The sequence below is a fragment of the Sporisorium graminicola genome, chromosome SGRAM_6 (genome assembly GCF_005498985.1).
Source record: "Sporisorium graminicola strain CBS 10092 chromosome SGRAM_6, whole genome shotgun sequence".
In the NCBI taxonomy this organism is placed as follows: Eukaryota; Fungi; Basidiomycota; class Ustilaginomycetes; order Ustilaginales; family Ustilaginaceae; genus Sporisorium; species Sporisorium graminicola.
Window position 1 is genome coordinate 263,023 of NC_043736.1, and position 18,353 is coordinate 281,375.

General features: G+C 56.3%; 6 protein-coding genes across 6 annotated transcripts; 3 read left to right on the forward strand and 3 right to left on the reverse strand.

Annotated features, from left to right (window-relative positions):
- Positions 1-254: 254 nt before the first annotated feature.
- On the forward strand, positions 255-2,255 carry EX895_005240 (uncharacterized protein; the record flags this gene model as incomplete). The annotated part of the gene is made up of 1 exon (XM_029885833.1): positions 255-2,255. The coding sequence occupies one exon, from the start codon at positions 255-257 to the stop codon at positions 2,253-2,255; it is 2,001 nt and encodes a 666-aa protein (XP_029737685.1).
- A 217-nt stretch (positions 2,256-2,472) lies between these two features.
- On the reverse strand, positions 2,473-2,899 carry EX895_005241 (uncharacterized protein; the record flags this gene model as incomplete). The annotated part of the gene is made up of 3 exons (XM_029885834.1): positions 2,473-2,510; positions 2,600-2,688; positions 2,808-2,899. 3 exons carry the CDS (start codon positions 2,897-2,899, stop codon positions 2,473-2,475), a joined length of 219 nt encoding a protein of 72 aa, XP_029737686.1.
- A 434-nt stretch (positions 2,900-3,333) lies between these two features.
- Positions 3,334-4,431, forward strand: EX895_005242 (uncharacterized protein; the record flags this gene model as incomplete). The annotated part of the gene is made up of 1 exon (XM_029885835.1): positions 3,334-4,431. The coding sequence occupies one exon, from the start codon at positions 3,334-3,336 to the stop codon at positions 4,429-4,431; it is 1,098 nt and encodes a 365-aa protein (XP_029737687.1).
- Positions 4,432-4,640: 209 nt separating this feature from the next.
- On the reverse strand, positions 4,641-6,821 carry EX895_005243 (uncharacterized protein; the record flags this gene model as incomplete). Its single annotated transcript, XM_029885836.1, has 1 exon — positions 4,641-6,821. One exon carries the CDS (start codon positions 6,819-6,821, stop codon positions 4,641-4,643), a length of 2,181 nt encoding a protein of 726 aa, XP_029737688.1.
- A 1,013-nt stretch (positions 6,822-7,834) lies between these two features.
- On the reverse strand, positions 7,835-9,160 carry EX895_005244 (uncharacterized protein; the record flags this gene model as incomplete). Its single annotated transcript, XM_029885837.1, has 1 exon — positions 7,835-9,160. The coding sequence occupies one exon, from the start codon at positions 9,158-9,160 to the stop codon at positions 7,835-7,837; it is 1,326 nt and encodes a 441-aa protein (XP_029737689.1).
- Positions 9,161-14,864: 5,704 nt separating this feature from the next.
- On the forward strand, positions 14,865-16,790 carry EX895_005245 (uncharacterized protein; the record flags this gene model as incomplete). The annotated part of the gene is made up of 2 exons (XM_029885838.1): positions 14,865-14,885; positions 15,012-16,790. 2 exons carry the CDS (start codon positions 14,865-14,867, stop codon positions 16,788-16,790), a joined length of 1,800 nt encoding a protein of 599 aa, XP_029737690.1.
- Between the last annotated feature and the right edge of the window lie 1,563 nt (positions 16,791-18,353).

Genomic DNA, 18,353 nt, shown 5'->3' on the forward strand with positions numbered 1-18,353 from the left:
CCAACGATCCAATCAGGCGAAACAGTCACACTGTCGGTTGGGTTCGACTTCTGACCATCGCATAGTTCGAAGACTCGGCTTCACGACGTGACGCTTACGGAAGCATCGAGACTCGACCGGACCGAAGCCGACTTACCGATGTCGTCCCTACCATCGCTAATTGCCAGCTATAAGACCCGAGCATGAGCTTCGGCTCGACTAACAGCCACCAGCCGCCTCGAAAGCAACCTCGCATCCTTCCATCTTTGGGCAGAATGGCGCTTCTGAAGGACCCAAGCACTGTCCTACCCCCAGAAACCTTTACATACCTGCTCAGCTTCCTCGAGCCACCGGCACTGTCGCGATGTGCTCGTGTCAGCACCGTTTGGAACGCCATCTGCACCGACGAGACCCTCTGGCGTCAACTCGCTATGAGACTAGGATACTGTCAGGTAGAACGCATAGCTGAGGAACGATCGAGCGGTATCAGGGTCGTGGCCACGGTGCTGCAAGAACATGATCCCTCTAGCGAGCGAGCTGCGTCTCAGGATCTGTTGCAGGCCACAATTCAGCGCTATCGGTCCAGAAACACCACAGAGTACTTTGACAACTGCGACACATGGCGCTTGTTGTGCTGTCAGCTGTGGCGCCTCGAATGCAATTGGTCGGCCAAGGATCAGCACGGTCTTGCAGAACCATCACAGACACCATCCTGTCGGGGCTCTGACGAGGATCGGTCGGAGGCCTTGGAAATGCCACCGTACTTGCTGCCGCGCCGCCGTGTACTTCACGAAGATACGTGCGGTGCAGGCGTCTGGAGATGCAAGATCGATCCAGAAGAAAGAACGTACATCGTCACGGGCCAAAACGGCGGCATCCAAGTGTTTGACCATTCCACCAACACGCTTCTCTGGCACATTGCGAGAACAGCAACCAGACCCAACCCACATCTTGAGTTCTCGCGCGGTTGGATGATCTTCGACCGCCCAGGGATCGGTCACTTTGAAGTATGGCGTCGCGAAAATCTGATACCAGATCTCGGACGACCTCCTGATCGCGGTCACTATCAGCGCTTTACCGTTCTCAGCTCGACACGCCCGATTCGAGCGTATCGCTTCCAGTTTCCGTACCTGTGTGCTGCGAGCCAGGATGGCTTCATCCTCATCTGGAACGTGCCGCAGCAGGAGCTGGTTGAAACGATTGATTTCCGCGACTCGCCGCATCGCGGGGGCAACATCAACTACATTGACTTTGACGACGAGTTCGTCTTCCTCAACGGACTCGGCGCCAAATCTGTCTCGGTATTTTCGCGGCGTACCAGTCGCATGGTGTGGAATATGGGACAGCATTTCGCCGCCGGTCAACCACCTCCGTCAACGTGGCGTCTCGAAGAGTACGAGTTCTCTGACGTATGCCCTCAAACCGCCTTTGTACGACAGCAGCTGGTAAGAGCGCCTCCCAGCCTGTGGCAGGCAGGTCCGAATAGCATGAATTGGGCTCAGTTGACCATGACGCCGTACCAGATCTGGTCTGCGGTGCATCCGGATCTCAAGACAAAGACGCTGCTCATCCTCGGCCAAGGGACGGTGTTGTTGGTCAGAGACTACAAAAAGTTCTTCCGAGATCCCAGCAAGCCACCGGACCTGTTTGTGGAGATCGAGTTTCAAAACTTGGAGGAGTACTATCAGGAGCGCATCGTCGGCGGAGTTGATGAGGACCTGTCGGATTTGGGATGGAACAATCCGCGCATGTGGGAGACGCTCGGAGATGCACAGCTTACAGTTCACGAAGGTAAGGCCGTCGTTGTCAATGATCGCGCCTTCGTTCTTGATCTGGGACAAGCGCATGAGACGCAGACGCAGCTCAAGGGTTCATCGTCGTCATCAGGAAGCATGTCAGACGGGGCTGCACAACAAGCAGACCTGCCTCAAGAGGGTGACGGCAACGCGAAAGCGGAATCAGCGTCGGCGGATGCGGATGCGGATGCAGAGGGAAACCCACCCCCTGTCTCTGTATACTGCGAGTCGAATCGATCCACACGTGATTCGTACCGACAATGCAGCAGTCTACAGATGGACGAGACCGGCGTCTACATGACATTGGACAGGAACGCCTTTGGTGAAATGCACTGGGGCGGGGTGTTTGATACGCTGATCGATGGCAAGCGGCTGCTTCTGCACTTGGACTTTTCAGAGCGACCACAGCCCGCCATGTGCGAGCGTGGGAGCGACTTCGGATCGAGCCTCGATTCAGATGATACTGCTTCGGAATCCTAAGCAATTGAATCTCTCAGTGAGACCAGCAACCGGTCGTATGGTGCGCGGCAACTGTCTGTGGTGGAGGCGATCATCGTTGTGAGAACCGATATGTGCGATGGAGGGACGGTGAGATAATGTACAATGCAGCAATCCTGCGCTTTGCCGCGGGATGCGAGCGGTGGAAGAATGCGTTCTTGATCGAAGTCGTATGAGGCTGGTGCTTGGCAAGCGACAATTAGTGTTCGAGGAATCGGACGTCGCTTCGCTTTGGTTCTGTTGTGTGGATGTGGCGCAGTGGGGCGAAGATGTCAGCAGACCTTGCGGCTGGAGTGCGCACAACGGAATGCAGAGATGATACTCACTGACGATGGGATGTAATTGTGCCATGTAGATGATGAACCACATGAGGTACATGCAGGTCAAAGCGAGTACTACCGATGTGCGGATCAGACTGTAAGAACGGCCGAGCAGAGCAAGGAGAAGTTCGATGTCAGTGAGCAGTACGGTGCCTTAAGTAGTGTAGAGAGGCACTGGCTGTGTGTGTTTGGGTGAAGATGATCGCGAACTCACACTTGATTTGGTCCCTTGGGCGTGGTGACCCAAACAGCGCTGCTCGCGCCGGCAGCGATGAGGAACACCCAAACGGTGGTCCAGCCCGACATGTTGGTTGTATACGTGCGCAGCTACTGTCGCCGTCCGGAGAATGTAAGCGTGTGCTGCACGGTGTTAGACGATGTTGCAACCAAAGTGTGACGGGAGAGATGGTGAGGTTGATTGACAGGAGGTCTTGCAGGCCAAGGGTGTGCGCGTGCGTCAAAGAGGCCGCAAACCTGAACAGAGCGCATCGGGGCCCGATTCAATTGATATAAGAGGAATTTGAAGCGATAGGCGGGCTGGCTCGTGCGTAAGCAATTAGGCTGGACACGCGCAGCAGCGTCATTGTGAAGCTCTTCGCCGAAGATGCGCCGCCGTTCAAGGTGGAGCACAAGACTCTGCAACAAAGAAGCTGCTGCTGCGCCTTTTCTTCCATTCTTTCTCATTTTCACTTTCCGCAACAACAACCACCATCGCTCTTCTCGAAGACTTGATCTCCAGCATGGCATCCCAATCGCATCTCGGCAGCGCCGCTGTTGCCGCCAACATCAACATCCCTTACAGCACGCCAAGCACTCCTCATCCTCAGCACCAGGTCGGATGGATTGGTTTGGGAAACATGGGGGTCAAGATGGCTGCCAACCTGGCCAAGCACATGCGCGAAATGTCGCCGCCTCTGCCTCCCCTCCTCGTGTACAACCGCACCACATCCAAGGCGCAGGCTCTCGAGAAGGAGCTTGACGGCCTCGCCAAGGCTGTCGACTCGGTCGAGGCGATCGGTTCACGCTGCGATCTCATCTTCACCAGCTTGTCGGACGACGAAGCAGCCGAGCAGATCTACGACGAGCTCCTGCAGGCCGAGGAGAAGCGTGTGGGTAAGCATACGCAGGAACGCATCTCGAGCGGCTTCTCTACGCTTCTTATCGACACGAGCACGCTCTACCCGGCCACGACGGGTAAGCTCGAACGCAAGATCTCGGCGCTCCCCAAACGTCATTTCGTCGCCGCACCCGCCTTCGGCCCGCCTCCCATGGCGGCCGACGCCAAACTCGTCTTTGCCGTAGCAGGTCCGTACAACTCGAAGAAGTTTGCCTCCCAGTTCCTCGTCCCCGCCATGGGCCGCAAAATCATGGACTTCGGCTCCAACCCGGAACGCGCCGCCAGCTTCAAACTCATCGGCAACTCGATCATCGTCTCCACGATCGAGATGCTCTCGGAAACCATGACGCTCGCCGACAAGACGGGCGTGGGCAGCGATCGAGTCTTTGAGTGGCTCCAAGAGTTTTACCCCGCCCCTTCGGCGTTGGGTTATGGCAAGAAGATCCTGGAAAGCAACTTCAAGGGTGAGAACGGCTTCACGCTCGATGGCGGTATCAAGGATGCCTCGCACATTATCAAGTTGGGTGAGTCGGTCGACTGTCCTCTACCGATCATCGAGCTGGCTCGACAGCACATGGTCTCGGCGAGAGCTATCGGTGGTGCTAATCTGGACTGGAGCTCGCTCAGTGCCGGGTTCAGGGTCACCGCCGGTGTGGAGCCGTTTGAGAAGAAGGAGATGCTGAAAAAATGGGCTCAGTCGGAACACAAGCCCTCGTCCTAGACTGTCCAAAGCCCCACACCGCTGCTGCCTACTTGCAATCCGAACTCTTAGCTCACTGTGTTGAGAACGTCTTGATCATGGTATCACAACAACAAAGTATACGATTCATCGACTGGAACGAGAGAAAGTGCAAAAAAAAACCTACGCATACATGAGGTCACAAAGAGGACAGAGAATGATTGAGGAAAAGAGACGCGATGCTGCCTCACCTACGCCGCACTAGGCGCAGCCTGCGAGACCTGCGTAGCAGCCGCGGAAGCGTTCCACAGCTTGTCCTTAGCAGTGACCTTGATATCGCCGTACGCATCGTCCTGCTGCAGCTTGACGCAGTCCTTTGTGCCCAGTACGAGCATCTCGAAGAAGAAACTGGCAGCAGCACGGCGCGAGGCGTTGGTCGAGATCTTCTGGAACGACAGCTTCTTCTCCTCCGTCTCGGCATCGATCTCTACGAAGCGGGACGGTGTTGCTGTCTCTTCGTCCTCTGTAGCAGTGGCAGAGAGTTGCGAGCGAACGACGCGCAGTGCACGCACGGTGCTCTTGGCCCACCCCTTCGTCGAGGCTTCGGCGTCTTCGGATGCACGCAATTGAGACGCGGCTTCTTCGCCTCCCAGCCCCGTCGCTGCCGCTGCAGACGATTCTTCATTCGGTCGCACGTCGAAGAGAGCCAGAGGGTTGGTGGAGCTCACGGCGAGTGAGTCGAGTCCGCCATCGTCGGCTTCCGGTGTAGACATGCGTGAGAGCGCAGGCAAACGACCCGTCACATCGCCCTCCCCATCGGCTTCCAGCTCGGCGCGCGACTTGCGCGAGGATCGGCGCAGGCCGTCGTCCCCAAGATCAAGGCTGCCCGCAGCGGGTACGTCGAACCCGCCTTCGTCTCCCATGCTAAAGTCGAATCCAGACTGGTCGACGTCCATATCCCCAAACCCGACTGAGTCGCGCTGGCCCTGCGCACGGCGAGCGACGCCCATCTCGTCGTCGTCCTCGCCAAGCCTGGCACGCTTGTTGGGACCGTCGTCGTCGGGCAGTGCCGCAGCACGACGACGTCGCATGGCGCCAAGGTCGAACGTGAACAGTTCGCTCAACTCAGACGCAAGCCCAGCAGGTCCGATGAACTGTGAGCTCTTGTCCTTGTTGGAAGGGTCGGCAAACGGCATAAAGTGCGAAAAGGGGTCTTCGCGGATGGTGAGCAGGCGGAGGTAGGCGCGCGATCGAGGCAGATAACGCTCTTCGGTCAAGATGTCAGCGAGGTCGGCGGTCTGGCCTCCCGCGCCTTGGCTGAGTCCTTGGCTAAGACCTCCGAGCTGGGTATCGGGAAGCTCGGTGCGGGCATCGACAATCTGCTTGCGTGCCTTGGCCTGTCTGGTGGCTGCCTCATCCTGTTGTCTCTGCTGGGCAGCATCACGGATACGAGCTGCTGTAGTAGGCGTCATATCGGCCATGGCGAGCGCCATGCTGTTGTCACCGGGAGGAGGCGTCACTTGCCTGTCGAGATCCATGGGAGCGTCAAGCCCGAGGTCGAGCCCTTCGTTGTCCAGTCCGAGATCGAGTCCATCGCCACCAAGGTCAAAGTCGGGCATGCCGACACTCGGTGCCTGCGAGCCGCCTGCCGAGCCGAGAGTGATGTCGTTGTCCATGCCAAGGTTAAGCATCGACGCGACCGACTGACGACCAGCTTCACTAGGAGCGTCTCGACCTACACCGATGCTGAGCGAGTCGTCCGCGGGAAGCGGGTCACCGTTCTCATCCACCAGCTGACCGGCTTCATTTCTGCGGCCCCCGATCTCGGGCAGATCGTCTTCGAGACCGAGGTCCAGTCCGCCATCTGGGTCGAAGTCCTGTGAAGCAATGCCGTCGATGCCGGAAGACACATCAAAGGTATCGTCAAATGCACTGTAGTCTACGGTGGGGAGGGTGATGTCGGCGGCGCGGGCAGTATAGGCAGTGGGGTTGTCGGCGAGCTTCTTGGCTTTTCTGGCAGCTAGCTTCTCAAAGTCGATGTCGTAGTCGTTCATGGCCTGATCTGGCAGCAAAATGTCGAGGTCGGTTCGAATATCTGGGAGGGTGATGGCGTTTCGCGAAACGTTGAGCTGATCGCTGGTCATGTCCACGGCCCCGGAGCGGAAAGCCATCTTGATCTTGAGAAGTGCTTCGTTGCAGTCCTCTAGCAGGTACTTGGCCTTACGCGAGTAGATGCGCACGACACCGAGCAGCAGCTGACCGGAAAGACGGAGAGCCATCGGGACGACCTCTTGGCCCATGATGGCACTGACGCTCTTTTCGATGCTGGTCTGGAGAAACTGGGTCTTGCTGAGCTTGCGTTCCCAGTGCGCGGCCAGCCAGACACGGGCTAGCGGGCCACGCTTGGCGAGGATAACGTCGCTGTAGAACATGACGGTGATGCTACGGAGCGAACGCCGGAAGGATGGTGGTGGTGGTGATCAAACAGAGGGACTGCAGCCTGTGTGGGATTGGGATCAGCAAGTGAGCTGGAAAGCGACCGCAATGGCAAAGAGCCCGAGCTCGAAGGATGTCAGGGTGCGCAAGTCCAGAAACGAGGCTTTCGGCGCGTCCGAAGTGCTGTTTCCACGACGCTTGCTCGTGCTGCTGAGTCGACGGCGAGAGAACCAAGGGCGATACGCGTTGGCGGCAAGTGATCCGATACGGCGCGAATAGGTGCAGTGGAGGAAAATCAAAGAGGTGGATGGCGAGGAGAAGCGTGGTAAGGAAACAAGGATGGTCGAATGGATGGATGGTCGAGAACGCACGCTGTGAAAATGCGGATGCGGATGCGGGTGCACGCCTAGACGAATTGGCACGACACGAACTTCAAAAAAGGAAATTAAAAGGCGAGAGAGCGTGTCCGCCTCGGCGCGGTCACTGAAATCGCGTTGCTCACAACTTCTACCTGGCTAGCGCTCTGTCTCTCTCTGTGTCCCTCTCGTCGGGCCGTGTCCCAGATGAGTGTCTCAGCAGCACTCAACGCGACAGACGTGTTGCAGTCAATTTTTGCTGCTGCACGTCACTGATCAACTTTGGAAATGGCCTGGTCGCCTCTTGCTTCGACATGTCGAGATGCTGAGGATGCTGAGATGCTGAGCCTCTACCGTCTTGCTGAATGCACAGAGTCAAATCGAGTTCGACACACAAAGACAAGCTCAATTGTATGCTCGACAGCACCCTTTGTGCACGGTGCAACTGAGCGCTTCTCTCACCGTCGAGGTTGGAGAAGGCTTCGTGTTCACAAAGCTCGCCGGCATCGCTGGCATTGCCACCAGTTGTTGAATTGACTCAAAATTCCCTGCTGGTCACATACACAACGCAGCTTGAGACGACGTCGCGAACGAAGAGACTGTCCTAAATTGCATTGTCCGTGAGAAGTGCCGAATTCAAAGCGGTTAAGATGTCATGCCCGCTGCACCTTCGTTCGAGCATTGGCAGGTCGTTCGTGCAACTGTGGCATGGTGCCCGTGGCATGCTGAAGCCCGTTGGGAGTGGCGCTGTACGAGCTGATCGCGTTCCGCTGGCCAGCACGCGCTCTGGCCATGTTCTGCGACAGCACCGTCGTTGCCGGAAGATCCGGCATAGGCGGCATCGGTCGGATCGATGTCGAAGTGCGCGCAGCCACCTTGACCGGGCGGCTCTGCGACCTGCTGAGCTCCCTATCAGCCTTGATCTCGCCCTCTGCCCCGACGTTGCTTTGGCGGCCACGATTCGATTTGTCTCGCTGCACGTCAGCCGGCCTTGACACCGCTCGGCTGACATCCTGAGAAGTGTGCTTAGGCTTCGGAGGAGGCTGCATTTGTATTTGCGCATTCGGCACGGATCCTCGTCGTCTCTGCGAACCCGTCGACGTCAATGGCAGATACTGCCTCCCTGCCTGAGGCTGGGCTTCCGTCATCGTCGCGGTCGTCCCAGAGGCAGTCGGTACGATGATGACGCGGTCAGGTCCAGATACACGCACAGCCTCAAACCCACCGCTTTGCGAGCCATTGGTCAGCGGATAGTTGCCTCTCTTTCCAGGTCGGCTCTTCTTGGCCGACCGTGATCGAGGCTCGTCCTTGTCCTGCAAAGTGGCTGAAGAGGAGCTCCAGGTGCGTTCTTCGGGCTCGTTTCTGGATGTGTTCCGCGTGTGCTTGGGCTTGCTGGGTCTGGGCACCATCTTGCGTGCAGGAGGTTGATAGGACGAATCGGAACTGCTGCCTGCCTCCTCCCGCCGTGAGAAGCCAGCTCTGCCATTGCGGAGCGAGTGCGTGGGGGTGTTGAAAGCGACTTTTCGCGGGGAGCGGGCTGGCGCGCAGGCTTCGCTCTTGTCTTTCGAGTCTTGTGCTTCTGGGGCATCTACAGATCGCCGGACGCGGGGTGGACGCATGGAAGGTACGGCAGATTGGGCATCGGTCCTTGATGGCGTGGGCAGCGGTTCATACTGCTTGCGACTGGCTTGCTCTGGACGGAATGCAGTGCTGTCACGATGAGCAGAACTGCGACTTGGGTCTTGTATCGTCGATGTTCTCAACGATGCTCGCGAGTCGACGGCAAAGGAAGATTTAGGTTGCTCGTATGGTCTCGATGCTGCTGATGGACGTGAGCTCGGCACTACAGTTGTAGCTCGACCCTCGTTGAATGGACGCTTCTCGTCGCCGGCCTGAGTCTCGCCTTTGAGATCGGCAGTACCGCGTCCCAACAACACCGAGAAGAAGCCGGGATTCCCCTTTCGGTTGTCTTGCGTCATGATGCTCAATGTCCAGGTAGTGGCTACAGAGGCATGAGAGACGACAGCGCGATTGTTGATGGACTGGCTGCAGCGACGAGCTGGTCTCCCTGTTCCTTGCAATCGTAGAGTGAGGGAAGTGCGAGCGTAACTGGGCGATGGTGGATCTGACAGTAGATGCGCGTCGGATTCAAGCCTGCAACAGCCTGCCTTCTTTTGGCCCCAGATTCGCTAACGTACGCAGCGGCTGCTAAGGGGCAGATTTTCTCTCACTCACGTTCTCACCAGATTCCGCATGAAGGTGAGAAGCCCTGCAGAGCCCCAGATCTGCGGGAATCGAAGTGTCCTAAAAACGGCGTCAGGGTTGGCTTGGCAAAGGGTATATAGCCTAGCCGAGGACCATCCTTGAGCGCTTCGTGGAGCTAAGTTCGATATTAATAGTATGTCGCAAAGGCGCGCCAAAGCGAGTCCGGCAGGCAGGCAGGCAGGCAGGCAGAAAGTCCTTGCCCCGCACAAAGGATGCGTTGCTTACAATCTACGCCTATCTCGCAACAGGAGTCGAAGTACGAGGGCCCTGAATCGGGTGAATTTAGACCAGACAGGTTGACGCGCTGGAGAGGAAAGGATGTGGACGAATGACTTTCGGTCCGGCGGCATGTGACTCAAGCGGGGGAATTAGGACGTCAAGTTGCAGTTGGAAAATGCGTTCAAGGGTGGAGTTGGGAGTGTCCGTCTCTGCGTCAGTGGCTCGGTCCTGTATGTCAGAAGTCGACTGGAATGGGCGGGGAATGCGATCAGGCCACACGACGCTCGACGCTCGACGCTCGACGCTCTCTGGGTTCTGTGGTGTTCCTGCAAAAGTCGTGTCTGTCGACCGACACGTTCTTCCGCGCTCAGAGTCAGCCCGATGGCAAGACCAAAGTCGTGCGTGAATTTCAGAAGCCATGGAACTTTGGTTATGGGAGTCATGCAGCGTGACGCAAAAATCGCCTTGGGAGTCGCGATTCGACCATCTGTGACGGTTTAGGATCGCGACCTTGCTGCTGACTATGAATCTTGAATGGCAGGGGTATCTGGTGTTAATTTTGCGGTCTAACAAATGTTCTCGTTCTGCGAAGCCCGCTCGTAGAACCAGCTCGTAGGCGCCGTTTTCGAGCAGCGCACGGCTGGATTGCGGATGTCATTGCGCAACGCAAAATACATGGGCTCCTGAAGATGGACTGTGGAAGCTAGACGACTATCTTTGTTGTTTGTCGTGATCTCCTTAGCTTGGAAGCTTATGTTTTTCTTTTGGTGGCAATTTGAGACCCCAATTGATCGTGCCCATTTTTCCAGTTTGTTTCGACGTGCTCTTCCGAGGAAGACAAAGACCGACCCCTCCGCCAGATGCCAAGAACAGCCGAGGTGACGAACCCAACCTATTGTTAAAAGAAAGGAGCAACGGACGAGCATTCATGCTCAAGCGCCTGTCATCACGAGAAGCGACGGCTCATGCGGCGAAGGCGGTTCTCTCTAGGAAGGTCAGCCACCGCGACACCAAAATTCCGGAGAGCCCGACCGGCCAGCCAAGGGTCCACGTGACGGCTTCGCGGGATGCGCGTCTCTGCTTGACAGCCTCGGCAAAATTCGCGGAAAAATCCATGGCCATCTTGGACCCTGAAATCATCGCGATCGAGTGCAACACCATATTTTTCCCTTCGAGAATGCACCTATGCGAGAGGCCTGCTTGCAAAGACATGCGCATTGCCTCGATCAGCGGATTGCAATGAAGAGAAAAGAAAAGGTCGAGACCCTGGTGTAAGCAGCCTGATGTCGGCTCCAAAAAGCTGGATCCGATAGGACAAAGATACCAGATCGACGGCGGAAGAGGCGAATGGAGCTTTTTTTGGTTGGAAATAAATTAATGAAAAAAGGGGGAAATGTGACTTTAGAGAGGGGAGCAAATTTGCAGCCGGACTCGGGCGTGCATGTGATCTTAGGAGACAACACACGCTCGATCCATTTGTTTCCCATGCGAGCATCAAGGCGACGTTTCAACCCGGCTCGCTTCTTTTGAGACTCGAAGCTGGAGCTCGCAAGCCCGCACCCATTGCTCGCAATGCGGGGAGAGAGCGTGGATCGCAAGCGGGACCGTCATACTCCTGTTTTGCGCCTTTCCAGCTTGAAGCCGTACCCACTCTTCCTTTGTACGCCTTGAGAGCACCGTCAGCGAACCGAGCAAGAGCATTGCGGATGGGATCGTCTCCTAGCATTGACTGAGACAGTGTTCCCGCGATGGCGGCTAACATCCAAATCAGAACGTTCCGCATACGAGTCGTCGCGTCCCCCAAGATCGCCTTGCAACATGCCAAAGCCTTTGCGTATGACGTAGCAACGAGAGGGTGCAGACACAAGTGCTTGACGACGATCAGGAACGGCATGAACCCTTTTGCAGAGTTGGATCGCGCGTTCGTTCGCAGAGACGGATACATAAAAACCGGGCCACAACGAATTGTGCGGGCGGTGTTTCGATAGGCAAGGTCTCTGGCGTCTTGCTTTTTGCGAGGAAGCAACGCAGCCTTTTGGCGAATATGGCAGACGATGGCCGCCTTCTACAGGCGAAATGAATCACCTGCGTCTACATGCCGGCTTGCGCTTCGGCTGAACAAGAGACAAAAAAGAAAAAAGCCCGCCTTGCTCACATCGTATACAGAAGGCGACGCAGCGGGACGAGCACCAGCACGTACCACGAACGTGCTCTTGTTTCGTCGGCAGGCCAACAGGGACTGTGAGCGGTGGCGCTTGAGGGAGTCCATGTTCGGAGAACATGGCGGAGAAGGGGTTGCTCACAGCGCAGCGCCGAAGCACCGACGCACAAGAGTTGGGGTTTGTTTGAAAATCGATCAAAGATTTCTACAATGGATTTCGTACAGGATCGAGCTGTCCAGCGTGCGGGGAGGCGTGGATGTCGAGTGGGCCAGGTCACAACAACATGCACACTGCAGTTTGTACCCTGTACAACTGCCTGTCGTCGTCGAGACCCGCCATTTGTTTGCGCATTGATCTTTGTCCACAAGGAGGGTCTGAAGTGTCGTTGGAGCAGGCCGGTAAAGGTGCAGGCAGCACGCGCAGATTCGAGGCTCCGCTCCGCTCCCATGGCGTGGCTGAACGGTGCTTTTCGTTCTTTCTCTCGGAAATCATGCTGGAAGCTGCAGCTTTGAACTTCGAGTTTTCGTTTTTTTTTGTGTTTTTGTGATGAACCAAAAGAGGTCAATTTCTGCAGCAATACAGGTTTTGGGCGTTGGTAAATTGCTGCTGCTGCTTCAGTGTTGTGACGTTTGGGCTTCCCATGCGGGATCGTGTACGCGAATTTGCGTCTGTCATACAAGCGATAGAGTGGGCAGAAAAGCTGCGAAGATCAGGGTGTGACCGTGAGCAGCAGTACGAGGCTGAGACCTTTCTTTAGCTCTCGTCCCGTCTCCGCTCGGCCTCGAAAGCATGCGCAAGGCTACGCAGTGGACGACACTAGAGATGCAAGGGCTGCTAGCCTTCTGTCTGTGCCTGCTTGGTTGGCTTGCTTGTGTTTGGTTGTGAGCTTGGTTCTCGGTTCTCGCTCGCTTTGCAGTGTTCCGCTCCGCTTCTACCATTCCTTGCCAAGTCCAGCTTTGCCCGTCAATAATTGCTTAGAAGGTTCTGAAGCATGCTCGATGCGACAAGACTTGTTCAAAGACAGTCTCCCCTGCGGCTGCTGAGGCTTTTCAACGCCTCGCCGCCTCGCCTCGTCTCGCATCTGTCACTGCACCGCATCGCACCGCACCGCATCATGGCCATGCTTTGCTCGCTTGGGTTCGGTGACAGGCGCTTGCGTCTGTGCGGTGTGCATGATCGTGCTTGCTGTGTTTACGGTATGCCGTGTTTTGGTTTTTGTTTTTATTTGGTCTGCTTTCTTCATTCTCCTCCCTTTCCCTTCTTTTCCGACATCACATCCGAAGGCGAGAAAACGAGAAAAGAAGCGTCCGTCCGCGCGTTTCCGCCCTCATCGCCTTGGGATTTGGATTGTGATGTGAACGTGAAGATGTGATCTCTCATGGTCAAGCTTCGCATCTGTTTGTGAATGACGCCGATGCTGCCGCGACCGCCGCCGCCGCCGCCTCTGCAGCATTGCTGGCAATGACCCTTGTCGCCTCTTTCTCCTGACCAAAGGGTCCCTACACACGGGCTCTCTGCTGTCGCGTTCTTTCGCCGTCTCATCCGATGCGTCTGTCCCGTGGGATCTGGACTGGACTCGCTTGTTCTGTCTCAAGCTTGACCCTCGGTGGAAGCTACTACTGTCAGCTCTCTGTCACTTTTCTCGACTATCGGCAGGTCCTTGCCTGTCTCGGCTCACCCTCAGCTTTGTCTTGAGCGAAGTCACTTTCCCGACAACGAACACATCCACATCACGAATTCATTGATACCTCACACCCTCGAGGCTGCGCGTAGGACCCAGAGCCACCATGCCGGCCGCATACGCACGTTGCTCAAGGTGTGATGGGGTGCCAAATGCTGTGTGACGTTGGGCTGGCCATCAGTCTATTCTCTCTCTGTCGGATTTGTTATTGTTTTATTTTAATTTCTTAATTTTCTTATTTTGTTTCTTTCAATGTTCTTTCTGAACTGAAAAGGACGACATTCTGTGTGACTGACTGCCTGTCTGTTTGTTGATGCTGAGGCTGACGTTCTCTCTGCCTGCCTGCCTGGCTTTGTAGCGAGTGCCCGTTGATCGTTCACATCCCACCTATACCGCCTCTTTGCTTTCCGTTTCATTTCCAGGTCACTTGCTCTCTCATCGTTGAGCTCTCACCTTAACCATCCTCCTCGTCGTGCTCCTTCTTCGCGTTTCCACCACCACCTCATCATCCCCCAACCTCTCCACCTCGTGCGCTTCCTTCCCTCTTCGTCGACGACCAGTTGTTTTCGCGGTAGTTTGGCGCTCTCGTGGATCATCTCCTGGTAGCTGTCTGTTGTTGATACCACAGCGTCGTCAAGCTCAACCTGGTCTGCGAGCTACATTGCACCTGCTCTCCTTTGCATCTTTCATCCTTCTCGTCTTGCCGTCTTTCTTCATCTTTGCGCACAGCCACCCGTCGCGCTACAACCTGCATTCGGATTCAAAGAGAGTCGTCTCCAGCATCTTCGTCTCCATCGTTCGTCTCCCTCTCTCGACCTCTTTCTACTCTTCTCTTCTCTTTTCAAGCATTGCATCCCCCCACCGCTGCACCAACCCTCATCTTTCCGGCTTTGAGGACATCCGCATACCTCAACCCAAGGCTTTTGGCTATACCACTTCAAAAGCATCTAGATACCTGTCTGCCTACATCCGCAGCAACTCCATACAGCTCGAGACGTCTTTCACGTTTGCCCTCGACCTTCTCACGATATTTCCTCAGCCTGATCACACGCAAGACCGCTCGTCCGACCTTTATCGTCTCGAGGCATCCGTCCATTGAGACCGCTTTTTCCCTGAGCCCGTCTCAAAACCGAGGAGCAGCACCACCGCCACTCTGCAATATCTTCCGCAAAAGAGAGAGGCGTCGCCATCTTCTTGTCCATCTCGTCAGACCATCTATCCTCCCACTGCCACAACACAGTTGGCCCTGTCTGAGTTTCATGCGCCCTTGCTTCCTATCCGTCTTATCTTGCTGATCCGAGCTACGAGGCTTGTCTCGAAACGCGAAGCGTCTTATACGTTGATATCTGGAGCAATATGGCTCAACCCGCAGTCAGAGTAAGTCTCCCGTTCTCAATCTGCCCCGATGCTGTTCCTGCCTCTTTGATCGCTCATCGCCAGCTGACACACCTCATTGATTCCATCCCGCTCTCTCATGGGTGCGCCATACCTTCACTGCTACAGCAACCTGCTGTCTCCAGGTCCCGTATTGCCCGACCAGGCGGCATCCCAGCGTCTCGCAGTGGCGATCGTATCCACCTCACAGAAGCTTCCTCTTCCACTCACCTGACAAAAGGCAAAGCTGTCAAGGCAGTCGGCGCTTCCGCTGCCGGCAAGCTCCGAGTCGACCCGAAAGCCATGCCACAACGTGCCGCCCTCTCAGACGTCAGCAATCGCGCTGGCGCAGTAAAAGGACCTGCTCAGACGGATGGCGCTGCAAAATTGGCGCCCGGCCACAATGGCCTTCGCGCTCAGCACACAAAAAGTATGACCCGTCTACGTGACGCTCGCTCGCGATCCATAACAGAAGAGGGGTTCCCTGGGCCAACACGATCCGTGTCCGAACAGCGCGATCTCGCCTCGAGCGGAGTCCAGTCCATGGATGTCGAAGTGGCTCGCCTTCTTCCACCATTCCAAAGCTCCGCCTCGTTCAAATCAGGCATGCGAGGCGAATCGAGCGGGGATGCAGAGCTCCAAGATCTGCCTGCTACGCACGGCGATGACGTCGAAGAGGACGACATGTCGGACGTCGAGTCCACGTCGAGCAGCGACGACGACACGGCGGAAGATGCCGGCGCGGACCAGGCCAATTGGCTCGATTCAGAGCGACTCGATGCTGGCACAAGGCCTGAGAGCGTCACCTCGGCCGAAGACGGCGACATGCTCGACTTCAACATTGACCCCGAGGGTCTCGTCTCGTTGCATCCTGAGCTCGAGGAGGCTGCACGACGCAAGGTGGCCTTGATCAAGTCCCGGTACCAGGAGGAAGTCATCCAGCCACGCGCGGTGCGAGCGCAAGCTCAACGCGCAGAAGCGGTAGCCGCCGGTCAGCTTTCGGCGGACCTGGCAGCGCACGAAGACGAGCTTATCGTCATGGGCTTGGACCCGGAAGAAGTGCGCGACACGAGCATGGTAGCAGAATACTCGCAAGAGATCTTCGGCTACATGGCACGGTGCGAGAGGGAAACCATGGCCAACCCCAACTACATGGACTTCCAGAGCGAGATCCACTGGCACATGCGTGCGACACTGGTCGACTGGCTCTTGCAGGTACACATGCGCTACCACATGCTGCCCGAGACGCTTTGGATCGCCATCAACGTCGTCGACCGCTTCCTCAGCGTGCGCGTGGTCAGCCTTGCCAAGCTGCAGCTCGTCGGCGTCACGGCCATGTTTATCGCAGCCAAGTACGAAGAGATCCTCGCGCCCAGCGTCAAGGAGTTCGTATACATGACCGAGGGCGGCTACTCGCAGGAGGAGATCCTCAAGGGCGAGCGCATCATCCTCTCGACGCTCGACTTCAACATTTCGTCATACTGCTCGCCATACTCGTGGGTGCGCAAGATCTCCAAGGCTGACGACTACGACATTCGCACACGCACCTTGTCTAAATTTTTGATGGAGCTTGCGTTGCTCGACCACCGCTTCCTTCGTGCTCGACCCAGCCTTGTCGCAGCGGTGGGCATGTTTTTGGCGAAGAAGATGCTTGGGGGCGAGTGGGACGACGCGTTTGTCTACTATTCGGACTTTACCGAGGAGCAGCTGGTGCCCGGAGCCAACCTGTTGCTCGAGCGTCTGCTGGATCCAGGCTTTGAGGAGCAGTTTGTGTACCGCAAGTATGCCAACAAGAAGTTCCTCAAGGCGAGTGTGTTTGCGCGCGACTGGGCTTACCAGAACCACAGCGCATTGCTCGCTGCTGCTGCCGCAGCGGCGGCCGCTCAAGGAGGCCAGCCTTCGCAATAGAGGCATTCCTATTGCATGGAAGGGACGACGACTAGGGCATAGACCGCGACGAAACGGAGGGACGAGGCTGCGGCTTTGCATCGCCGAGGGTTGACAATCACGCTCTTTTTGTCTTTCTTGCTTTGTTCTCCAACTGTCAACCTCGGCGCCGTGGCGCATCCAACCTTTCGCTCCGCCTATGAACCAGGAAGGTCGAAGCTTCCAGACACGGGGCCGGTGATCTCGGCATGACGATCCGGCTTCATGCTCATCTTTGTATAACAGCTGCTTTGTGTGGCGCCACCTTGTGTGCTGATATCATCCCATCTCGTCGACCTACTTCAACTTACCTTTTCACGATCTTCATTGACATAATCCTTCGACTTCTCGGTCTGCATCTGAACATATCCTTCAACGATTCACGACTCTCCCCTTCATGCTAGCTCACTTTATTTGATTGTTCTTCAGTAGTCTTGACGCATACATCATTTTCCTATGCGTGTCACGAGTGTGCGATGGCTGTGCATGCAGAGGAATGGGCAGCGGAGAGAGACAGGCGGTCGGGAATGAGGAGCTGCGCTTCAAAGAACTCGTGTAGCGCAGGCCATGTTGGACGGCCAGGAAGAAAGGCTCGGTTACAAAAAGAGCGAGACGAGAGAACGCTTCTTTTACGCCTTGTCATGCCGCTCTATGTGCAGAGGACAGGCCAGGGGTTGACGGGCGGCGTCGATCGACCACCGATACATCCCGCAGCCGAGGTTGACGTCCAGTTGTGCGTTTGGCAAGAAGAGGGAGACAGAGTGATGGAAAGAGAGCCAGGATGCAAGGGGTCTCGACTTGCCTCGGACGTCATGCGCAATTCTTGTTGCTGTGGATTGGGGCGTAGACGGTCCGCGTGGCGCGTCTCCAGTGTCGGTCTGCTTCGAGCGCTTTGTCGGCTCCCGTGCTTTCTCACACTCGGATCTGGTAATTGTATGTACTGTACGCAATCGACATGGGGGAGCCCACCTGGTCGACGGTGATCGGATCCCCGCTTCGAAGCAAATGCTCTTGTGTGTGTTTCATTAGTGCTCGATCAACTGCCGAAGAGTCGGCTGGGACTGCAGAGCGGGCGAGCCGAGCCTCAAGGCGGCTTTTGGGCTTGCAAGGAAGAAAGACGACCTGAAGGTGGATCGGGTGGTTGTTCGCAAAAGCTTCGATTTGAAATGAAAGCAAAACGAATCGGGTGCTGCGAATTGTGTGATTGGAGTGCGCTATGTGTGCGTGTGGATGAGATTGGACCCTTTCTGCAAACAAGCTGCACCGGCTGCAAGGCACTGCGGTCCTACTCTCCGTTCAGCTATGGACAACAGGCAGTGAGTTCGTCGCGGGCCCAGCGCCAGTAATTTTCAAACAAATTTTCAAAACCAAGCGAGACACAGACTGGCACAGATATAGCGAAATTCAGTCGGTCGTCGATGCGGCTGAGGGGCGCGACCAGGCGACCTGTGCCTCGCTCTCTGCCGCTTTCTGTCTTCCTTTGGCGGCGTCCACTGGCCAACGCTCAGACAATTTGTCGCCGATTTCAGTTCTCTGCATTTTCGC